This window comes from Anopheles coluzzii, chromosome 2, assembly GCF_943734685.1.
Source record: "Anopheles coluzzii chromosome 2, AcolN3, whole genome shotgun sequence".
In the NCBI taxonomy this organism is placed as follows: domain Eukaryota; kingdom Metazoa; phylum Arthropoda; class Insecta; order Diptera; family Culicidae; genus Anopheles; species Anopheles coluzzii.
Window position 1 is genome coordinate 6,907,205 of NC_064670.1, and position 18,027 is coordinate 6,925,231.

The 18,027-nt window shown below is 48.4% G+C and overlaps 3 protein-coding genes across 3 annotated transcripts; 1 reads left to right on the plus strand and 2 right to left on the minus strand.

Annotated features, from left to right (window-relative positions):
- The first annotated feature begins 713 nt into the window (after window positions 1–713).
- On the plus strand, window positions 714–13,492 carry LOC120951526 (uncharacterized). The gene is made up of 6 exons (XM_040370299.2): window positions 714–1,618; window positions 8,874–9,913; window positions 11,844–12,584; window positions 12,663–12,795; window positions 12,873–13,194; window positions 13,266–13,492. The coding sequence occupies exons 2-6, from the start codon at window positions 9,669–9,671 to the stop codon at window positions 13,394–13,396; spliced, it is 1,572 nt and encodes a 523-aa protein (XP_040226233.1). The 5' UTR covers window positions 714–1,618; window positions 8,874–9,668; the 3' UTR covers window positions 13,397–13,492.
- On the minus strand, window positions 1,989–3,128 carry LOC120951527 (histidine-rich glycoprotein-like). Its single transcript, XM_040370300.2, has one exon. The coding sequence runs from the start codon at window positions 2,902–2,904 to the stop codon at window positions 2,113–2,115; it is 792 nt and encodes a 263-aa protein (XP_040226234.2). The 5' UTR covers window positions 2,905–3,128; the 3' UTR covers window positions 1,989–2,112.
- Window positions 13,493–13,514: 22 nt separating the features above from the next.
- On the minus strand, window positions 13,515–17,978 carry LOC120951528 (uncharacterized). The gene is made up of 2 exons (XM_040370302.2): window positions 13,898–17,978; window positions 13,515–13,823 (listed from the first exon to the last, which is right to left on the minus strand). The coding sequence occupies exons 1-2, from the start codon at window positions 14,300–14,302 to the stop codon at window positions 13,545–13,547; spliced, it is 684 nt and encodes a 227-aa protein (XP_040226236.2). The 5' UTR covers window positions 14,303–17,978; the 3' UTR covers window positions 13,515–13,544.
- Window positions 17,979–18,027: the final 49 nt, after the last annotated feature.

An 18,027-nucleotide genomic window follows, 5' to 3' on the forward strand; every position in this document is an offset into this window, starting at 1 on the left:
CCGTGGCACGCACAATTTGTGCGCACTAACTTCGTATTAATCGGTGTCTTTCTAGCGGCCGAGTTGGGAAATGGAAATGGCGTCCACCTCCGGGGACAAAAACGAAGATCGCGTGAGCCAACTCGTTCGCTGTGCGGGTTTGAACCATTGCACGCGTATCGATCGGTGCTAACGCTCTGTAACGCGTGACGACGCTAATGTGACGACAATTACTTAATGATTATTGCGGCTACTAAGAGCTTTCCGTGTTGTTTGTTTTGGTGTTGCGAGGTTACGCGGATTGGTTGAACACTTAATGACTGATACCTTTAACAGCACTCCACTGTGGACTGTAAACATCTACTAAGCTATAGAGCTATAGTAGACATCAGAGATAGCATGCGTCGTACATTCCAACAAAATTCGTAAACATTCCAATTACCCAGAGAGGGTGCAAAACAATGAATTTGTGTAAGCAATTCAGTAAATTATCATCGTCAGGCGTCGCCCCCTTCCATCTGGCTTGCAAGACATTAAAAAACAGAGAAACAAAATTAAGCTCCCCAAGACACCACCGCTCAAGACGTCACCGATGGCTGCGCACACAGTGACACATCGCTACACGGGTCGCTCTTTCCGGAAGGTTCAAACGCGCGACGCCCTCTGGGCTAGTGTGTATCCCACTTCCCTCGATCGGACGACCCTCTGGACCCTCTACACACTAACCTGCGGCATTCAACCTGTTCTTCTTCTGGACCTGTCCCCCCCTCCTCTTGTTGAGCATCGTTAGTTTAACTTCATCACTTCTTTTCTCCCTCTCGAGCGTGCACAGACATTGTCTCTCTTTCTCATTCTCCCTGCAGCTTCATCTCGTAGCGACTTTCTTTCGCACGCGCGCTCGTGTGTGCGCCGTCTACGCACGTTCATCTGCCAGCGCCAGCAGTGGGCCAACGCTCCGGTCGATAGCGCGGGGCACCAGTTCGTGGTTCGTGGTCGTACCGAGCGGATGCATTGTGCTCTCGTGCGCTGTCAGCTGTATTCCCCGTTTCGCTTCGCTGAAGCCAGCGTCGGGCTTGAAGTGTGTCTTGGGGGAGGCTTTAAGTAACCCGGCGGTTTGTGATTGTGTTTGCTGGGGCTTCGGAAAATCGAACGTAGTGGAACGCGCGTAGTGCATAACACCTTGAAACAAAACAAAAAAGCTTTGCTGAGTGAGGGTGGTGCTTTTGGGAAAAAGTGCTGCCGATGGTGCAATCGTGAGTGTGACAGCAGCAAAACAAGATAAAGTAATACAATTGGAAGGAGAGAAAAACGTGAAAAACATATCATACTGGTGGTGAGGTGTGGTTACAAGTAAACATAAAAACACGGTGCAGTGATTGGAATTGGAAGCGTGACTAAGAGCAGGTACGGTACAGCTGCAGGTCAACATCCAATCGTGAAAGTGAACACCCAATCGAAGTGCACCTAGTGCGCTCGGGAAGTGCAAAAGTGAATAAACAGCACGTTCTTTTCGCGTCGGAACAGCTCTTGCAGCAATAAACTGTGCAAACAACCTTGTTTGGCTTGCAGGTACTTGGGAGCAGCAAAATAAACCAATATTTGCCGGCGATCTTCAACTGGCAAGCGGTACTTGGGGCGTGTAAGTATGGTTTAATTTTCCACTGTTTGGAAAAGAATGTTCTCATATCGGTATAATCAAACATAATTTGCAAAAAAAAAAACACCGAAACCACACATCCAATAATGCTCGAACCGGTGCATGAAATTAATATTCTACAACTCCCGAACCGGTACCAGAGGGGTAATCATTTTCCCGCTTGAGCACCGAGGTAACGGTCTAGAACCCAATTTTGCTCGCCAGATTTGTGCGGATCTTTAATGCTGGAAAACTTCTGCAGCTCGTTCTCTGAGGCAATTATTCACCTCCTGGCATGAAATGTGATCCAACACTTTCGGATGTTATTCTTCAATGAATAAGCTCGCAACAACTCGCCACCAAGCGATACTGGTTTAAAGATACTGTACTCTTCGTTTCTGGTTCTATTTCTGCATCCCTTTACGGGACATATTATCGATCACTAAAGCCTCTGATATCGACGCACGCACTCCTACAAACATTCGGCTAACCTATCGCTAGTGGCCTCCCTTCTTGTGACCCCACTTCTTGTGATGGTCCTTGCCGCCCTTCTTGCCAAAGTCCTCCTTGTGGCTCCAGTGCTTATCGTGCCCGTGCTCCTCCTTGTGTCCCTTGTGGTCGTGATGGTGCGAGCCCTTCTTCTTGTGACCCTTCTTGCCATAGTGGTCATGGTGATGGCCCGCCTTCTTGTGTCCGCCCTTCTCCGAGCCACCCTTCTTGTATCCATGCTCCTCGTGGAAATCGCCATGCTTCTCATCGAACGCCTCGTCGTGATCCTCGTCGAAGAACTTTTTCTCCTTCTTGAACTCGTCCTTCTTGTGGATCTCGTGGTGGCCCTTCGTCGAGTGTCCCTTCTTGAAGTGGCCGCTCTCCTCGAACTTGTGCCCCTTCTCGCCCTTCTCGCCCTTCTTGCTCTCGTGATGATAGCCGCCCTCGTCGTGGTGCTTCTTCTTGTGGCCGCCCTCGTCGTGGTACTCCTTCTTGTGGCCCTCCTTATCGTGGTGGCCCTTCTTACCCTCGTCGTGCTCCTCCTTCTTCTTGTATCCCTTTTCGCCCTTCTCGCCGTGCGACGAATGCTCCTCCGAATGGTGGTCCTTGCCACCGCCGTGCTTCCACTCCTTGCCGTGGGGGCGGGCTTGCGTCACCAGCACCACGCAGCTTATCACCAGCAGCAAGCATAACGTTGCTTTCCGCACCATTTTGTTCCTGTTCGCACGCTGTTGTTCACCACTGACTACTGATCGCACTACTGATACACTACCCTTGGCTGCAAGTGATCTTTTATACATGCGTTGACAAAAATGCCCAATTTCCCCACGGTGTTGGCGGTGTCTGTGAGCCCTTTTTCCACCATTTGTTTTGGGACGTAGAGAAAGATATAGTGTGTGTGTGAGAGAGAGAGAGGGGAGACTTTTGGTTTAGATTTGATAGACAAATTTGCGTAATTTTCGCAGTACTTGAGGTGACTTTTGCTCAAAAAATCACCCACGTCGGTAACTTGCGCGCGACGCCAGCGCCGAACTCTTTCTGGCACATTGTGTTCAATCAACCGAATGCATGGAAATTGCTGCAATAGAGTAAATTGATTTAGCTGCGGCTGTTGCAGCGAGTTTCGCTCTCACATCCTCTGCGGCTAGGAAAACTAAAATAGAAAAACTTTGTCCAAACGATCGAGCGGTTGTGTCGCGGTTCGAGAGATTGCTAGTCCGAGCGGAGTTTGATTTCTTCGCATCGAGTTGCACAATAGCACCAGCCGAAGGTAGACCGTACCTTGAAAGTCTGATGAACCAAACTGAGGCCGCGAAGCGTACGAATTGCTGTGATTGAATATGGTGAGAAAATTAAAACAACATCGTGGCAGGCAGAAAGTGGCACAAAAGTTTAATGAGAAACATTCTAAGCCTCTCTGAGAGGGCAAGAACGTAAATTAGAGATGCAGACTGCGGTGCAAAGTTCAGTGATTCATATCGCCACAGCTGTATATTCGCGAGGGTTTTGTTTTGCATCGCTAAAAACAAAACCCCAGCTAATAGTACCCGCTGGGCACACTTATCGGACAATGGCACCGAAGCATTCATTCATTCATCATCATCATCCAAACCACAACAACGATGCGCACCCGCAGCGCATTCTCAAAAGACGAATCTCATGACTCCGTGATGAGCAGCGGAAACGTTTCGCGGAGTTCTTCCGCGGGTATCAACCCTTCTGCCCGACCGACACGCCATGTTCTTGCCCGATAAAACCCCCATTAGCGACTACAGCGTGAGACATTCCCGTTCGCTCTGGGGGAGGAAACAATGACACCGAGCATTAGAACAGCAGAAAGAGAAGGAACAGAAGCGATGTTGTATTTTCATGTGTACACCTTCCGCCAAAAAACGGTGTTTCGGGATGAAGAATCATAAAAGAAAAGTGTACCACACAGTAGAACTACGGCGAAGGGAGGTTGGGCGTTTTGTTTAAGCTTCTTTCTTTAGCAAGCACTGGGAGGGAGTGAAAGAATTAGTGGGAAAGGCAAAAGAAAAGCGCCCAGATTAGCTTTAGGTGATATCCACTAATCTGAGGTCATTTACCGCTTATACATAAATAGGCAGCTTGTGATGGGATTTCAAGCTAGCTGTAAATGTTCTCAGCAATTTCAAGCGTTCTAGTAGCTAGAAAATTACATGGAACTTGAGGAGTTCTCCAAAAAATGAGTTAAAGATCTGAAAACTGTTTTAACAATGGTACCATACTTGATTGTACACTTGATGGTTCATTGCAATACTTAAAAAAGGCTTTGCACGAAATAGTAAATGTTTCTGAAGAATTAAAAGTGTTACACTTGTTTTGAGGCATGAAAAAAGGTAATCCAGTTACCGCGCGTATATGTCGGATGAGTTTCAACGCCTGTTTTCCGCTTGTTTTCACAAGAACGGTCCATTCTTACAGCTCTCAGCCGAAACAGAGCGGCTAGAATTCGACTCCCCCAAAACCTTCAACGATCGCCTGTCAATCAAGAAGTTGCAAATGCCGGAAAGAAGGAAACAAAAAAGCTCATTACAACCAATTTCCCGCCTTACCGTATCGATAACGGAGCAAGAATTCTTCCAGCGTCCAACGTTCGTTGAGGTAGCGTGGCCTCCTTATCGTTAGAAGTTACGCATGGTTGGGCATGGATGGGGGGAAAATCAATCGAACAGCTTTTGCACCATGTTGCGCATAGATCATGCAACAACCGTTTTACTATTTCCGGTCCCTGGAACACGGTTTTCGCCCTCCAGCCCATATGGTCCCATTGGTTGCGGAGAGTCATCTCTCTGTGCCTGAATTTCCATTACACCATTACTCCATAAATCACTGCGTCATCTCCACCATCCGAAGTTGGGCCCTTGGCTCGACGGTGGTAATTATCCTCCAGCAGCTGTCGATCTAGCGACTCGCTTTCGGTCAGCTCAGCGATCTTGGTCACGCACAATAAACCCCCCACTTCCGAGGCATTTTCTCTACAAACCGAGGCGAATGCAAAATGTGCCCTGATGCTTCACATATTATACGGACATCTTGAAGTGCTGCCGTCACGCCACGCGCTAGGGCCCAACGCGTGCGCCAGGAGGTCACACCAACCGATTTATGTTGCACAATTTGCACTCAAAACCAGCGTGTGGATGTACAATGGGGTGGTGAACGAGCATGTAAAGGCGTAAAAAACAACAACGGAGCAACCAGTTCATGGCGGCAAGATCGTTTAGAAGCTCGATTGTATCGATCTGCGTGCGGAGAGGGCCCCGGTTTTGGCCAAATTTTTCAACCATTCGACGGAGGTTACCGGTTGCATCATAATCGATGGGTCCATAAGCGTAACACTTAACTAATTACACTCCCTCCCGCGTACCTTTTGGGATCACAGCGATGCCTTCGATTTGTAAGGCACATTAAGTGTGGGGAAGGAATGTACGAGGTGTGTTCGTCCAGCGATCGCCCCATAATCGTAATGTGGTGTATCAAAATTTTGAATGCAAAAGCAGTAGCAGCAGCAGCAGCATCCAAAGTTTTCGCACACCTCATTCACACGGCGCCGGTAGCGTTGATTGCACGCGGAAATTAAGCCAAATCGATCACCGCACATTACACCATAAACGATGAGTCAAAATTTAACAGCTTCCGAGGATTAATGATCTGCGCTAGAGTTGGCTGCAAGAAGATAAAAACAAAAGGGGAAGAAGAGGATCAACAAACGCCGTTTGAAAATGCAAAACATCGGAATACCATCCGACGGATGGTAGGCATTTCCCCTTGGAAGGTAGCGTGTGATAGGTTTATTGGATGCGTAAATCAATAACCGTGAGTTTCTTGTGCGCACTGGTTTTTATAACCCCACGCAGAAGCTCTCATTCTCACCTGACTTGCCACCCGGACTCAGGTTGCAGACTAATCACGGGCAACGCCGATTGTTTTTTTGTTTTTATTCAACCCTCTTTGCCTGCGATGATGCTAATGAAGCCTATCAATTTCGGAACAAGGTGAAAGAAGGCTCATCACACTTTCCACGCACTTTCTTCTCCACTGTGCAGCAAGCGCTGTGAGCCGGCGGATGGCAATGCGTGATATCTCGGGGTGCAACTTGTTCAGTGGGTCAGTGGGCCGGTCGTCTGAGGTGGGATAATCTAATAAGAGTAACATTTAAGCAACAATGCGTGGTAATCGATGGTGGTGGCTGGTTGAGCAAAAAGTCGGCATGTTGCTTAACCCTGTTTATGGTGTTAATGGCAGGGGAGGCTAATTTCTCGAGAAGCATGTGGAAAACAGAGTGAACTCGATAATGACAGGCGTTGTGAAGTTGCTTGAAGTTGGTAACCCAATGAAGCCTAAGTATCAACGCCAATAAAATTCTTCTCCTAATTACTACAACTTTTGAATCGGAATCAACTTCCGCTGTATGCCATTCTCTCGGCAACTACCCATAAAATTCTCGTATATCTCGCGAACAAACCTGACGACTGGAGGTAAACATTCCGTTAGCACGATATGATCTTGCACGCTTCGGTGTTGTCCTCGTTCCCATCTTGTCCAGTCCATTGGTTGGTTTTGTTGTCTTCGCTGCTCCCACTTTTCTCCCATAATTGTAATTGATGTTACGAGCTGTGGAGTGGAAGAGAAGATGCAGATGCACTGAAGGCACGGTACAGCAAAAGCCCGTCAAATGCAACAGGCCAACCGGCAAACATGACGCGGCGACGATGAAGAGCGCATTACATAACCCGATCGCATGTCTTTTTTTCCTTCATTATCCACCTTACCCATTTGCCGATGCCCCTTCGTACCCCATCGTTCGAATTCCCATGGGTTGAGGCTTTTTTTTACTTCTCTCCACCGCAAACACACTCCATTCATGAGTGTTTGTTTTAAAATTACACTCAACTTCAAGTGGGTAGGAAGTCCTCATCATACAACGCAAACCGACTCTGGAGGAAAAGAAAACTAAACAGCCGCTTTCAGCGCACCGAGGCGGTGGTACAAGCATTGACAAGTAGCTGCTTATCATGCGATCATACCTCGTGGGTGGTTGGGACGGTGAGAATACCGCTGATAGTGGCTGCGGGAAACTGGGATGTTTTCTCTCTAATGTTGCTATCGGAACCATATTCTTCCGCTGTGTTGTGACAAAACGTACAAGATGCTTCATGGCATACCTGTTAATAGATGTACTGCAGACGACAACAGAAGATCGCGATCGCAGCGATAACGGATCTTCACATCTTAACACTCTACTACCCTGTTTCACCAAACATTCCAATTGCGTTCACACATTTTTGCCAACCCAAACCACCAACTCTCATCTCAATAAACCGTTACCGTCGCCGGTAGCACACTCTGATCTGGATACGATCGATTTCTTCCGCTACTTTATACCACCCAGATGCGACGGGGAGAGGCAGTGCAGTTATGATTGTTTTATTTATTGTCTTGACACCTCGGTGCGACATGCGGTACCCCGGGCCCGGGGAGCGGTAATGAGCTTTCCCAGGGAATTTTCTCCACACCGGTTCCTGGTGAAAAGTGGGACAAACTTGTCAATACATCTTCGTCCCGCTTTGCAGGTGGGAGAGCAAACGTTCTGTTACGAGCAGCGGGGGAAATGGAGTTCTACTTCTTCCCGAGCCAATCGTTGGATTGGTTGTAATTGTAAGGCTATTTAATTAAAGACTTTACCGCTGCCGACGACGACGAAGACGACGATGTTGCACTAAGTGCGCGTGCTTAAACGATTCTTGCCGCTGGCGCAATGCCGCTGGGAACTAGTTCAAGATCGTCTGGAATCTTGAGATGCCCGGGGTAGAGTCAACCCACAATCCTCCAATCAGCGCGGAAAGATCATTCAACTTCTAGCTCGGCGGTTCACATTTCGAGTCGAGTTGTGCGCATACCATAGCACAGATGAAGTCACTTAACGCTTCGGTCACGACCACTTGCCGTGGCGTGAATAATGGATATGGCGTAGGAGACAAATCGATCAAACGGCGTTTTTTTTTGTGGTGGCGCGTGGTGAGAAGATCGTGCCCGACGGTACGGTTGTAGCGATCGTGTCGATAATGAAATGCACGGAATTGAATTGTTGACGTTTATTGAGTGTTTTGCAGAACGATTAACGGTTCCGTTAGCTGGCGCAGGAGACTTTAGCAGAATTGTAATGACATTTGAGCAGATTTGAACGCCTGTGTTCTAGAAATGGTGCTCAAAACCGGTGTTGGAAAAATGTTGAATAATTACCAAGTTTGCTACGAACATAGAATCTCAGATATAAGTTCAATATAGCCAATACTAATTTCTTTGGTTGGTTTGTTCTTTCCAAGATCCAAGGTTCTCCTTCCAAGATATTCTCGGACATTTATAACCTTCAACATTATGTTTGATCAAAGATACAGATGAACTAGAAGATGTCCAGTAGCTTGATGACGTACAAAGAAGATCTTAATGATCTTTTGCTGATGCTCATCATTGCACAAATTTCCTATCCAAAATTAGTTTGATTCCTCGGAACAGATTGAAAGTATTCCACCCATCCGGTGTCGATCGGACGACTTCAACGTAACTAATCTCTCATGACCCAATTTTCCTTACCTCAACCTATTATTAACAATTGAGCTGCACTGCAGTTTCTGCCCAGTCTGTAAGCGAACTATTTTGTCCAACCACGCCTACCCGACCTCCCCGCTAGTGCAACCAAGCTGAAATCTAAACCATTTTCCAACCATTTCCTCATCTATCTTTACAGGCGAACGACGAAAGTGTGGCGATTGTGGACCACCACGGCGACACAACTAATACCTTAAAACAACAGACACAACCGAATCGATTTTCTGCGCCACTATTCCACTGCCGTACAAAGCTGGTGAACGCTGAAGCTGGACCGACAAATCTGTCCGCCTGATGACATGTTGGCGGACGAGCATCACTGCCGCAGCCGAGGGCCGATGCCGTTACCGTAACGTGCCGCGCTTGATCCGTGCGCGATTGTTTCGCTCGCCGGTGGTTGGGTGGAGCTGTGAAAATTTCCACCGCGGTGGAAAGGCCTTCGTGAAAAGGCAGCGAGCGAGAGAGGACGTGAAACGTGCAGTGATGCAATAACTGTCCGCAAACTCGGTGTGTGTGTGTTAGCATAACAGCGAAGGGGTCTTCTGCGAACCGTGAATTTTCCCGTCCGTGAGAACCTTGGTGCGGAAAGTTTGCAGGAAAGGTGGCCCGAGAGGATGTCGTTTAGTTTTTTGAACGGTGTGATATGCGTGATCCAGTGAACGGTGTAACGGTGCAGAAACAGTTCATAAGATTTGAGTTTTATGGACATCAGTGAGTGAGTGCGTTCGGTGTTAACCTTCACCCGATTGCAAGTCTAAACGGTGCGTAATAAACATACTCTTTCGGATACGCCATTCGGATGTAACGCACCGCAAAGCGTTCCAGCTGAACGACACCCCGGGGACCGGAATTCGAGTGAACAGAGTGCGAAAAAGAAAGAGCCGCGACATCGAGTGACGGTTGCTGCGAGCAAAGAAACCATTCCCATCCGCTAATGGCGGACAGTCGCGAAAGAATTCGTGCCCCACCACGGGACGGGCGCGAAGGGTTCACCAGCCCGCGGCAGGTGCTCAGGCGGCTGATGCTGCTGTCGGAGGGCAGACAGTACCGGGAGGCTGCCACCGTCGTCGGACGCCTCGGACCGTCCGTGCTGCGCTCGGTTGTGGCCGAGCTGCCGATGGACATCCTGATCGAGGCGCTGCCTCACAGTACCTACCTGCTCGAGTCCTTCTTCAACCGGTAAGTTCGTGTGCACTGGTAGTCCTTTCGAAATGCCGTGAACCTGTTTGGCCGTTTGGGTTGAAGTGGAAGTTCAATGGTAGGTTCGATGGTACACTACTACTACTTTCACCATCGCCTCTCGCACAAACGAGTCATTGCTCATTCGCGATGATATATTTTGCATTCCCTTTCGCAGTTAGCAGCAACACGCCCCTAAGGGCTTCAGCTTTAAGCTTCTCGGCCGGCTAGAAAACAAAACAATAGGGCTAAAACGATCCAGTGATCTTCGGCAGGGTCACAGCTTCCTTCACACCGGCCGCCATAGAAATGGCCAAATTTCGCCAATTTATTATCGATCGGACATTTGATTAATGGGAAGGTGAAATGAAAAGTTGTTTCACCACCGTGCGTAGAGAGGTGGAGATGGATGCAGCCAGCCGGGTCTGGTTGGCCCGGGACAGTGTGTTAAGGTCAAACCAGTTCTGTGCTACAGGGTTTGGAGATGGGATGGAAATAAATTAAGCAGAAAGAAAGTGTCCGTTCGCAAGTCAAGGGTGTGTGTGTGTGTGCGGTTGTTTCGCAGTGTTCGGTGAAGATTTTATGATTTTTGTCAGTCGAAAGGATTCAGCCAAATGACAGCAGCATTGGTGGTTTCGCAGCGGGAGTCGTTTTGTTGATGTTGTTGTTGCTGTTACTCCCAAGTGTGGTTGTTGTTTGTTGTTGATGTCGAGAGGCTGAGTGGCAATTTCTCCATCAGTCGCGTTGCCGAAAGAAAACACAAACGAAGCAAAAAAAAAGCAAGCTTAAAAACGCTTTACATGTCTCGATCGAGCTGCTTTCACTTGTCACGATCTGGGCAGCACTCATTTAAACGAACCCCTGGGAGGGGTGGAATTCCAACGGAGGAGGTGGTGATGATTATTTAGCAAATTTTGGCACCTGATTTTATTGAACGGACTCCTCGGAGCGGTCGATGGTCTGTTGACAACAATCCAAACGAGCGGCAGTTCATTAAAGGCCCTCAAGTCGGTGGAAGAAACTCGTCGGAAAAGCGGTGTAGAACGAGGTGACACGGGCTGGAAGGGGGAGGGAAACAACATAAACATAAATCGAAATGCTAACGGTATGCGTTTGGGATATTGGGATTTAATGGTGGTTGGCAGCTATTTCGGAGCCATACGGAATCATTTCGAACACAGTGCTGAATCGATCGTTAAGCAGAGCATCAGCATATTGAAATGATCACCGATTGAAATGTTTCTTTTTGGAGCGTGTTTTTTTTTTTCTTTCCTCTTCCGCAAGGGAAATTGTGATTGGACTAACAAATGCATTGAGAAGCGGGTACGTCTTGCGGGAATGACCTGTATTCCAGCCGAAAGTGGTGAGTAGCCGATGCATTTTCTTTGAAGAGAAAATAACTAGGCTACAACCTAAAGTAGATGCACAATGGCGCTGAGATTGCTCTGGTATGTACGTACAATTTGAATTACGCTAGCCTGTTGGAATTCGAGTAGGAATTAGCTCACTGGTCGAGTTGCCTCATCCATGGCCTTAATTACTAATCGAGTGGAGAGTTTTTTTTTGGTTGAGGCCAAAGTTTAACGCCGAATTCGATACGCTCTAACTAAAAGATCCAACGGGATATGTTATCAGTTGAAGAATGAAGGAACTCACACACACACGCACCAGCGCGGTACAGTTAATTGACCTGCGTAGGAAAACAAAAACTTCTTGCTCGCGTTTCGATCATTAATCATTTCGTGCCTTCAATAATGCGTGCATGGCGTTGAAGGTACGGCAGCTCCATCATATGTAGATCGTATGCGTGGGACGTAGATGAGAACGCTCATTTCCAATAGCCCTCTTTATCCTGATTACTCCAAAATCTGCTAATCATTCCAAACTAGCTTTGGTTTAATATTTCACGCACTCTTTCTCTCTTCACCAGACTAAATGCCGTTGTGGCCACCCCACGTCCGGACGTCCCGTGCGAGGCGATCATGTGGCATCTGGTGAAGCTGTTCAGCAATCCGCACGAGACGGGCCTGCGGCAGCGATGCATGAAGCTCGCCCAAGCCATCGGTATCTGGCAGCCGTCCCTCAGGGAGTCGCTGCTCGCCCGCCGCAAACAGCTCGACCAAGCCATCCAAGGGCTGGGTGTGCACGGACTTACGGCAGATCAAACCGGCAGTCTTATCTCGCTGCACGTGGCGCTCAAGAATGAGCTCCAGCGGCACATCGACACGTACAAGGCGGCCATTCACAAGCTGGAGGAGCTGAGTCCGGTTACCGCCCATCAGGATCCTGCTCAATCGTCCCACCAGCGCCTGCTGGCGATCGGGTACGGGGACATTCAGCAGCGCCTGATCGACAACAAAACGTTGCTAACGATGCTAGACAAACCGGCGCTCAAGCAGCTGGCCCAGCTGGTGGAGAACCTGTCGCAGCGGGTACAGAACGACAAGGAGGTACTGTTTTGTGTGGGACAGATCCGTCGCACTGATGCGACGGCTAATACCGAGGAACGACCGGCGGCCGGGTTGCTGATGAACTACTCGCGCGGATGTGACACGGTGTTGGGACTGATGGGACCGATCGCCACACTGCCTCCGAGTAGTCCTACCAGCAATGGATGCAGCAGCGGTGGCAGTGATGGCTACCATTCCGATTCTGACATTGATGAGACGAAGTAAGTTTGGGCGCTTGTTGGATGGATGGGTTCAGGGGAATCGCTTCTTATGATGTCTACTTGCCCTTTTCTTTCCAGTTCCGAGTTGGTACGACAGTACAGCGTGATGTACAGCAAAAATCGTATCGACACACTGGACTCGCTGAACGCACTACCGCAGCTCAAGCACGCCCATCAGCTCAAGGCAAAGATACTGTTCTCCATCATAGTGGTAAGTTGCCCCGTGGTTGATCTATTTTACCCAGCCACACACGTGAATAACCGTGAATGTGTCTTCCTGTTCCGCAGCTTGCCTTCCGTGCCTGCCACGGGCTGAAAGAGCGCAAGGTGCTCGAGGTACGCCGCACACTGTTCGTGCTGGACGCAAACGACGATTCGACGGCCACGCTCGATCGGGCAGTGCGGCAGCAGCTGAAGGAGACGGCCGACCGGTTCCCGATGGGTGACGTCGAGCGACAGGTCGCCAACCAGGTGCTGTCCACGCTGCACGAGTACCCCTGCCTGGAGGCTTGCATACCGCTCATCCACTACATCAGCGACTGCGTGCGATTAGCGTGGCGCATGGTGAACCAAACCAACCCGTACTATCTGGATACGGACTTCACTCTCGGTAAGGGAGGAACCTCACGTTCAAGATACCTTGACCATCACTCGTGCCACTCCTCCTTCCTATTCCCACAGGTCTTCTGCAACCGGAGAAGCACGAACGATACCCGATATCCGAGAAGCGGTCCGACATTATCCGTGCGTTCTTGTGGCCAGCACTGATGCAGAATGGACACTGCGTGTACAAGGCGGTCGTCGCTACTTAACCTGCTCACGCTTACACACACTATGACCTTTAGGATCAAGCACCAATACCAACACACCGGCACGGACGCACACCTGTACATAGAGAGAGCAAGAGTCCTTTTCTGGGTGTATTTTTACTGTGGAAATAAAATTTTATTTGTATACTTTTTAAGTCGTCTTTGCTGGAGCGTTGGGTCGTCGCGCCTCGAGCACGTCCGAAATCGGTAGCGGCTGAAGCTGCAGCTTCGTGCACACCCGGCTAGCCCGGCTACACTCGAGCAGGTGGGCTTGGTAGTAGCGCACGATGTCGGTGGGAAACTTGAACCGCTTTTCCTGCTCCTTTTCCAACCCGAGGGCGTACATGCCATTCTTGCCGGCGTGTCGAATAAACAGGTGGAAGTAAGTGTCCGGCGCACGGATCGAAAGGATGTAGCGAATCGTTTCGTGCTGCGTTTGGAGATCATAATGCAAGAAGTTAAATAAAGATTTGACCACAAATCGGCACTGAGTAATGGTCTTACTTTTAGCTTGAACGGTCTCACTATACACGTCCCGGCGGGACGATCCCGCAAAAGTAGCTCACAGTATCGTCGATCGATGTCGTAGTAAAAGGGTTCTAGCTCAACCGTATCGTTGATCACCACGTAGCGTGGTTTGTTTGTCAACACACCGGCCGAAGACAGCTGGACCGTCGGCTCAACGGAATCGCCCGCCGTCACTTCACAGTCATCAAACTGCTCTGCCCGTCGACAACGGCAGTACACGAGATCGCGCAACACCTCCGAAAAACGGTCCACTAAATTGACGATCAAATGGTAGGAAACGACCAAACAGCAGCAACTCATCGCAGCGTGTACATCCAGCGTGCACCGTCTACCAGCAGGAACTGTGCGTTGGAGAGAAGCAAACAATCTGCATCTACACATTAAGTCGGTCGAGCAACCAAGTATCACAACTACTGTGCCGGTTTGGCCATTGTTAGCGCAGATCAGTTACGAGGCGCAGATCAGGGGAGCGCTGTGGCTGGTGTGCGGCTCATCTGGCTGGTCGTTTGCCAGGCAAGCGTAACCAATCCGGCGGTGCACATGTGCGTTCGGTAGTTTTTATGAGTAAGTCTCCTGATTGTCATTTATTACCGATTGCGTGCGGAGGAAGAAAGTGAGTGAGTGTGTGTGTGTGTGTTTGTGTGTGAAAAAAGTACACTTACAGATTGAGCAAACGGCGTTTGGAGCTGTTCTGTAATCCGGTTGGATGTGCTAGTGTGGTGGTGGTGTGTAGAGTAGGTGAAGGGTTCTACTCGGGGAAGTCGTATTCAACGTTCTTTGGAAGATGGAATGGTGTGTATTTCAGGAACAACGGAGCTCGGAGCTCAAAATAATACCACGAAAGTTAATTGCTTTCTATGAGTAATTCATTGCTCGTAATGCTGGACACGTAATAGGAGCTGAAGGTTTTGCAGTGTAATAGAGGCGACCTTCGGAGTTTTTATTAGTTTCTTAGGAGAAAAAAGAGCTCAAACAAATACACGAATAAAGCAAAATTCCGAAAGAAATGAACTTTAAAGCGTCACCTCAATTTTCTGCATACTATATTCTAAAACAATACGTTTTTCTCACAGGGACTTCCTACTTACATGAAAAAGTCGACGCAGGAACAGAGCGAACACGTGCCGCAATTTGCGACTCGCTGCGCGATTGTCGCGAACCACTTTTTTTTCCTTTTTCTACGAAAGATTGCATGCAATATTGTGTGAAATGTGTTGCGTTGAAGCCGGGTGCAATATTTCAATTTTAACGGTTCGTTTCCCGGAACAACTTCGAAATTCAAAAACTGTGGCCAAATTTGAAATTGATTGGAAAGTTTTCAAACTGACCAGTAAGTTTGGCACATTTTGTTGGCGCATGGCTGCTGTGTTGTGATGGATTTGTCATGAATGGTACATCTCACTCGGTTATTATCGCCAGGATCGAGGGAAACTAGTGACGGAACTGCGTCACGACACTTTGGTAATGCTCATACGCTCGGTAAACCTGACCGTGGGAACATTTGATGCATAATTGTATGGACGAACAATCAAACTCATGTTACGGGGACATTTAGCAGCAAGAGGAATCATTTGTTTCATGTTTATTGTATTCTTTTGGAAGAACATTTTTGGACACATTAACCAATCAAATCGAGTACAACATAATACCGACTTAGTTAAAGTGATCTTTTAGGGCCAATGTTTAAAATAGATACAAAAAAAAAATATACAACGTTATTTAACAACCGTGGATTAAACTATTTCACCGATTCAGAAAAAATCTTGTTTTTTGCGTTATTCTAAAAATTACATCTTATTTACATCGTTCGATCTTTTTTACATTGCACCCACAAATCGCAAGTCTTCTTATGGCATTTATGATGAAAATTGCTCTGCTAAAACAGTGAACTGATATAATTAACTCATCACACACGTGTAAAGAGTTCTAAACCCGCGCCCTGTCGCTTTCCCTTTCCGTTCACGATCGCATAAAATGTTGTGCCGGCCAGCGCTCGTTAGCACGTTTATCAACCGCTCGTTAATTCCATCGCTCGTCTGTTTGCCGAGCAGTCGCTTTAATCGATGCGTAATTTGCACCGCAATTACAGTAAGCAATTATGTTCTGCCACTCAGATGGACGTGCTGCCGCTCCATGTGTACATAGAAGACCACCTCTCAAGCGATCCGGTAAGCATCTACTGAAAGCAACACGACGATATGGTAAGCTGATAACCAACAACCTGTCAACCCGCTCAAAACACATGTGCATTAGGCAAAGGGTGTTATGCCGGTAACAAGTTGCCACCCAAGAACGGATGAAAAGCTCCGCGCTTTGGGCGCTATACCGTCACCAAGGCGATCTTGAGCTTTCGATCAACAAACGGTCAATGTCGGGATAATGGCCACTAATAATAAGCGAAACCACCAGCTGGGCTTTTTGCGCAATCGGGCGCAGTCGTCGCACGCCTAGAAGGCTGGAAGTGTGCCCGATTCGGGGCGTGTGTGTGTGTGTGTGTGTGCAAGACATCAACCATGACATCGGTTCTACCATGAACTACCGGTCGATTTCAAGTTAAGAGTGTTTCTACATAATTAACATTGAAAGTAAAACGTTATATTGTGTGAAGCTCAAAATGATGAAGACACATCAACGCCTATCGCGTACAATGCATCAAACAATGTAGATACCGTTATTGTCGTGCGCATTCACGTGCACTTACAGCAGTTTCTGTTTCGAGCAGGTCGTCGGTGATGTAATGATTCAGCTTCCGTGACCATTTATCGTGTCATAACAAAATCATGTGGATGGCAATAAATCGATTGCCACCGCGGGGTAATGAATGAACGTCTCGAGTCCTTTTACTGCGGAGCGTATCACTTGGCATTGGTGATGACGTCCATTACTCGCTTGCCGATTAGCAGACGCGCATGTGAGTAAATTAACGGCATCAAATCATTGTCAAATCGTGGCATTACTCCACGTCAACTTCGAAAGCTATTTGTTTTTCACGTGCAAGATGTCGATGTTAGCAATCACGTCCAATTATTTGCCTGCGTGTGGTTGTGTGCACCACAACAACAAAAAATCCCATTACAAGTACACACCAAACTGCGGGAAAAACATAGACAACCGCAGCCGATCCCATTCCTATCCCCAGTTGATGACCGCAGGCGACATTGACAGACTTCCAATCGCCCGCCCGCCGTCTCTCTTGAGGGTCCCTGAGCGGCGCCGCGATAGTACGGTTGCATTCGGCACTGATGCAAGCCACGGCGTGGGTTTCATCAGCCATTAAACTCTCGCGGTGCATCGATCGATGATGCGCTTGTAATCCCCCCCCCCCCCCCACACACACACACACCACAAAGACAATGCATCCAATTCTGCATCCAATTGCCGTTGCGGTTTGATCCAAATCAAACCATCGCCCTACGCAAAACGGAACGGATAGGAAAGCAGAACCAGTCACTGGAAGACACGGTGGCGCCAGCCAGAGATGACGCACTAGCCAAAGTTCGAGGTGAAACTTTCCGAACGGGTACTGCCAGATTGTGCCAGTTCGTTCGCCTCAAAGACATTCCTCAAATTGCGCTGTCAAACTGATAATTGGTGTCGGATTTTTTGCTTCTCGCCCACCGTTCTGAATTGATAAGAGCAAACGAAAATAAACAGAATGATGTGAATAAACTAATCCAGGGCTGTGCGGACGGCGCGGGTTCGAAACGTCACAAGGCCACACTGTCGATGGATGCTGCGGACGAATTCCTGCCGGGTGAATGAGCTACCGACCGGAGCGAGTGTCTGAGTGCGTAACGGCGCAATGGGCAATGGATCTTCCCGTCATCCCGGCGTTATCAATCAAAGCGAAGGGAATCATGACCTGGAAGGCTGGATAGCGTAACACATCCCGGTTGCGAGAGGTTATTCGCATCCCTTCGTATTGAGTGGCATCCCTCTTTGCTTCGTATTCTTCACCGTCACATGGCAACGTGATGGCCGTTACTTTCCCACGAGGAACGGCTCTCAGCATCCATGGAGCATGCGCCTTTGCGTGTATTTGTGGATGTGTGTGTGTGTGTGTGTGTGTGAGTGTGTGCTTGTAGTTGTGAAATTTCCTGCTTCAG

What these genes read in the sequence shown, in the direction of transcription:
- LOC120951527 (XM_040370300.2), bottom strand. Translation starts at nt 2,904, where the DNA reads ATGTATAAAAGATCACTTGCAGCCAAGGGTAGTGTATCAGTAGTGCGA.
- LOC120951526 (XM_040370299.2), top strand. Translation starts at nt 9,669, where the DNA reads ATGGCGGACAGTCGCGAAAGAATTCGTGCCCCACCACGGGACGGGCGC. An exon ending in CTCGAGTCCTTCTTCAACCG is followed by an intron (nt 9,914 to 11,843) that starts GTAAGTTCGTGT and finishes TCTCTTCACCAG; the next exon opens with ACTAAATGCCGTTGTGGCCA. An exon ending in GGATACGGACTTCACTCTCG is followed by an intron (nt 13,195 to 13,265) that starts GTAAGGGAGGAA and finishes CTATTCCCACAG; the next exon opens with GTCTTCTGCAACCGGAGAAG.
- LOC120951528 (XM_040370302.2), bottom strand. Translation starts at nt 14,302, where the DNA reads ATGTGTAGATGCAGATTGTTTGCTTCTCTCCAACGCACAGTTCCTGCT. An exon ending in TGAGACCGTTCAAGCTAAAA is followed by an intron (nt 13,824 to 13,897) that starts GTAAGACCATTA and finishes CTCCAAACGCAG; the next exon opens with CACGAAACGATTCGCTACAT.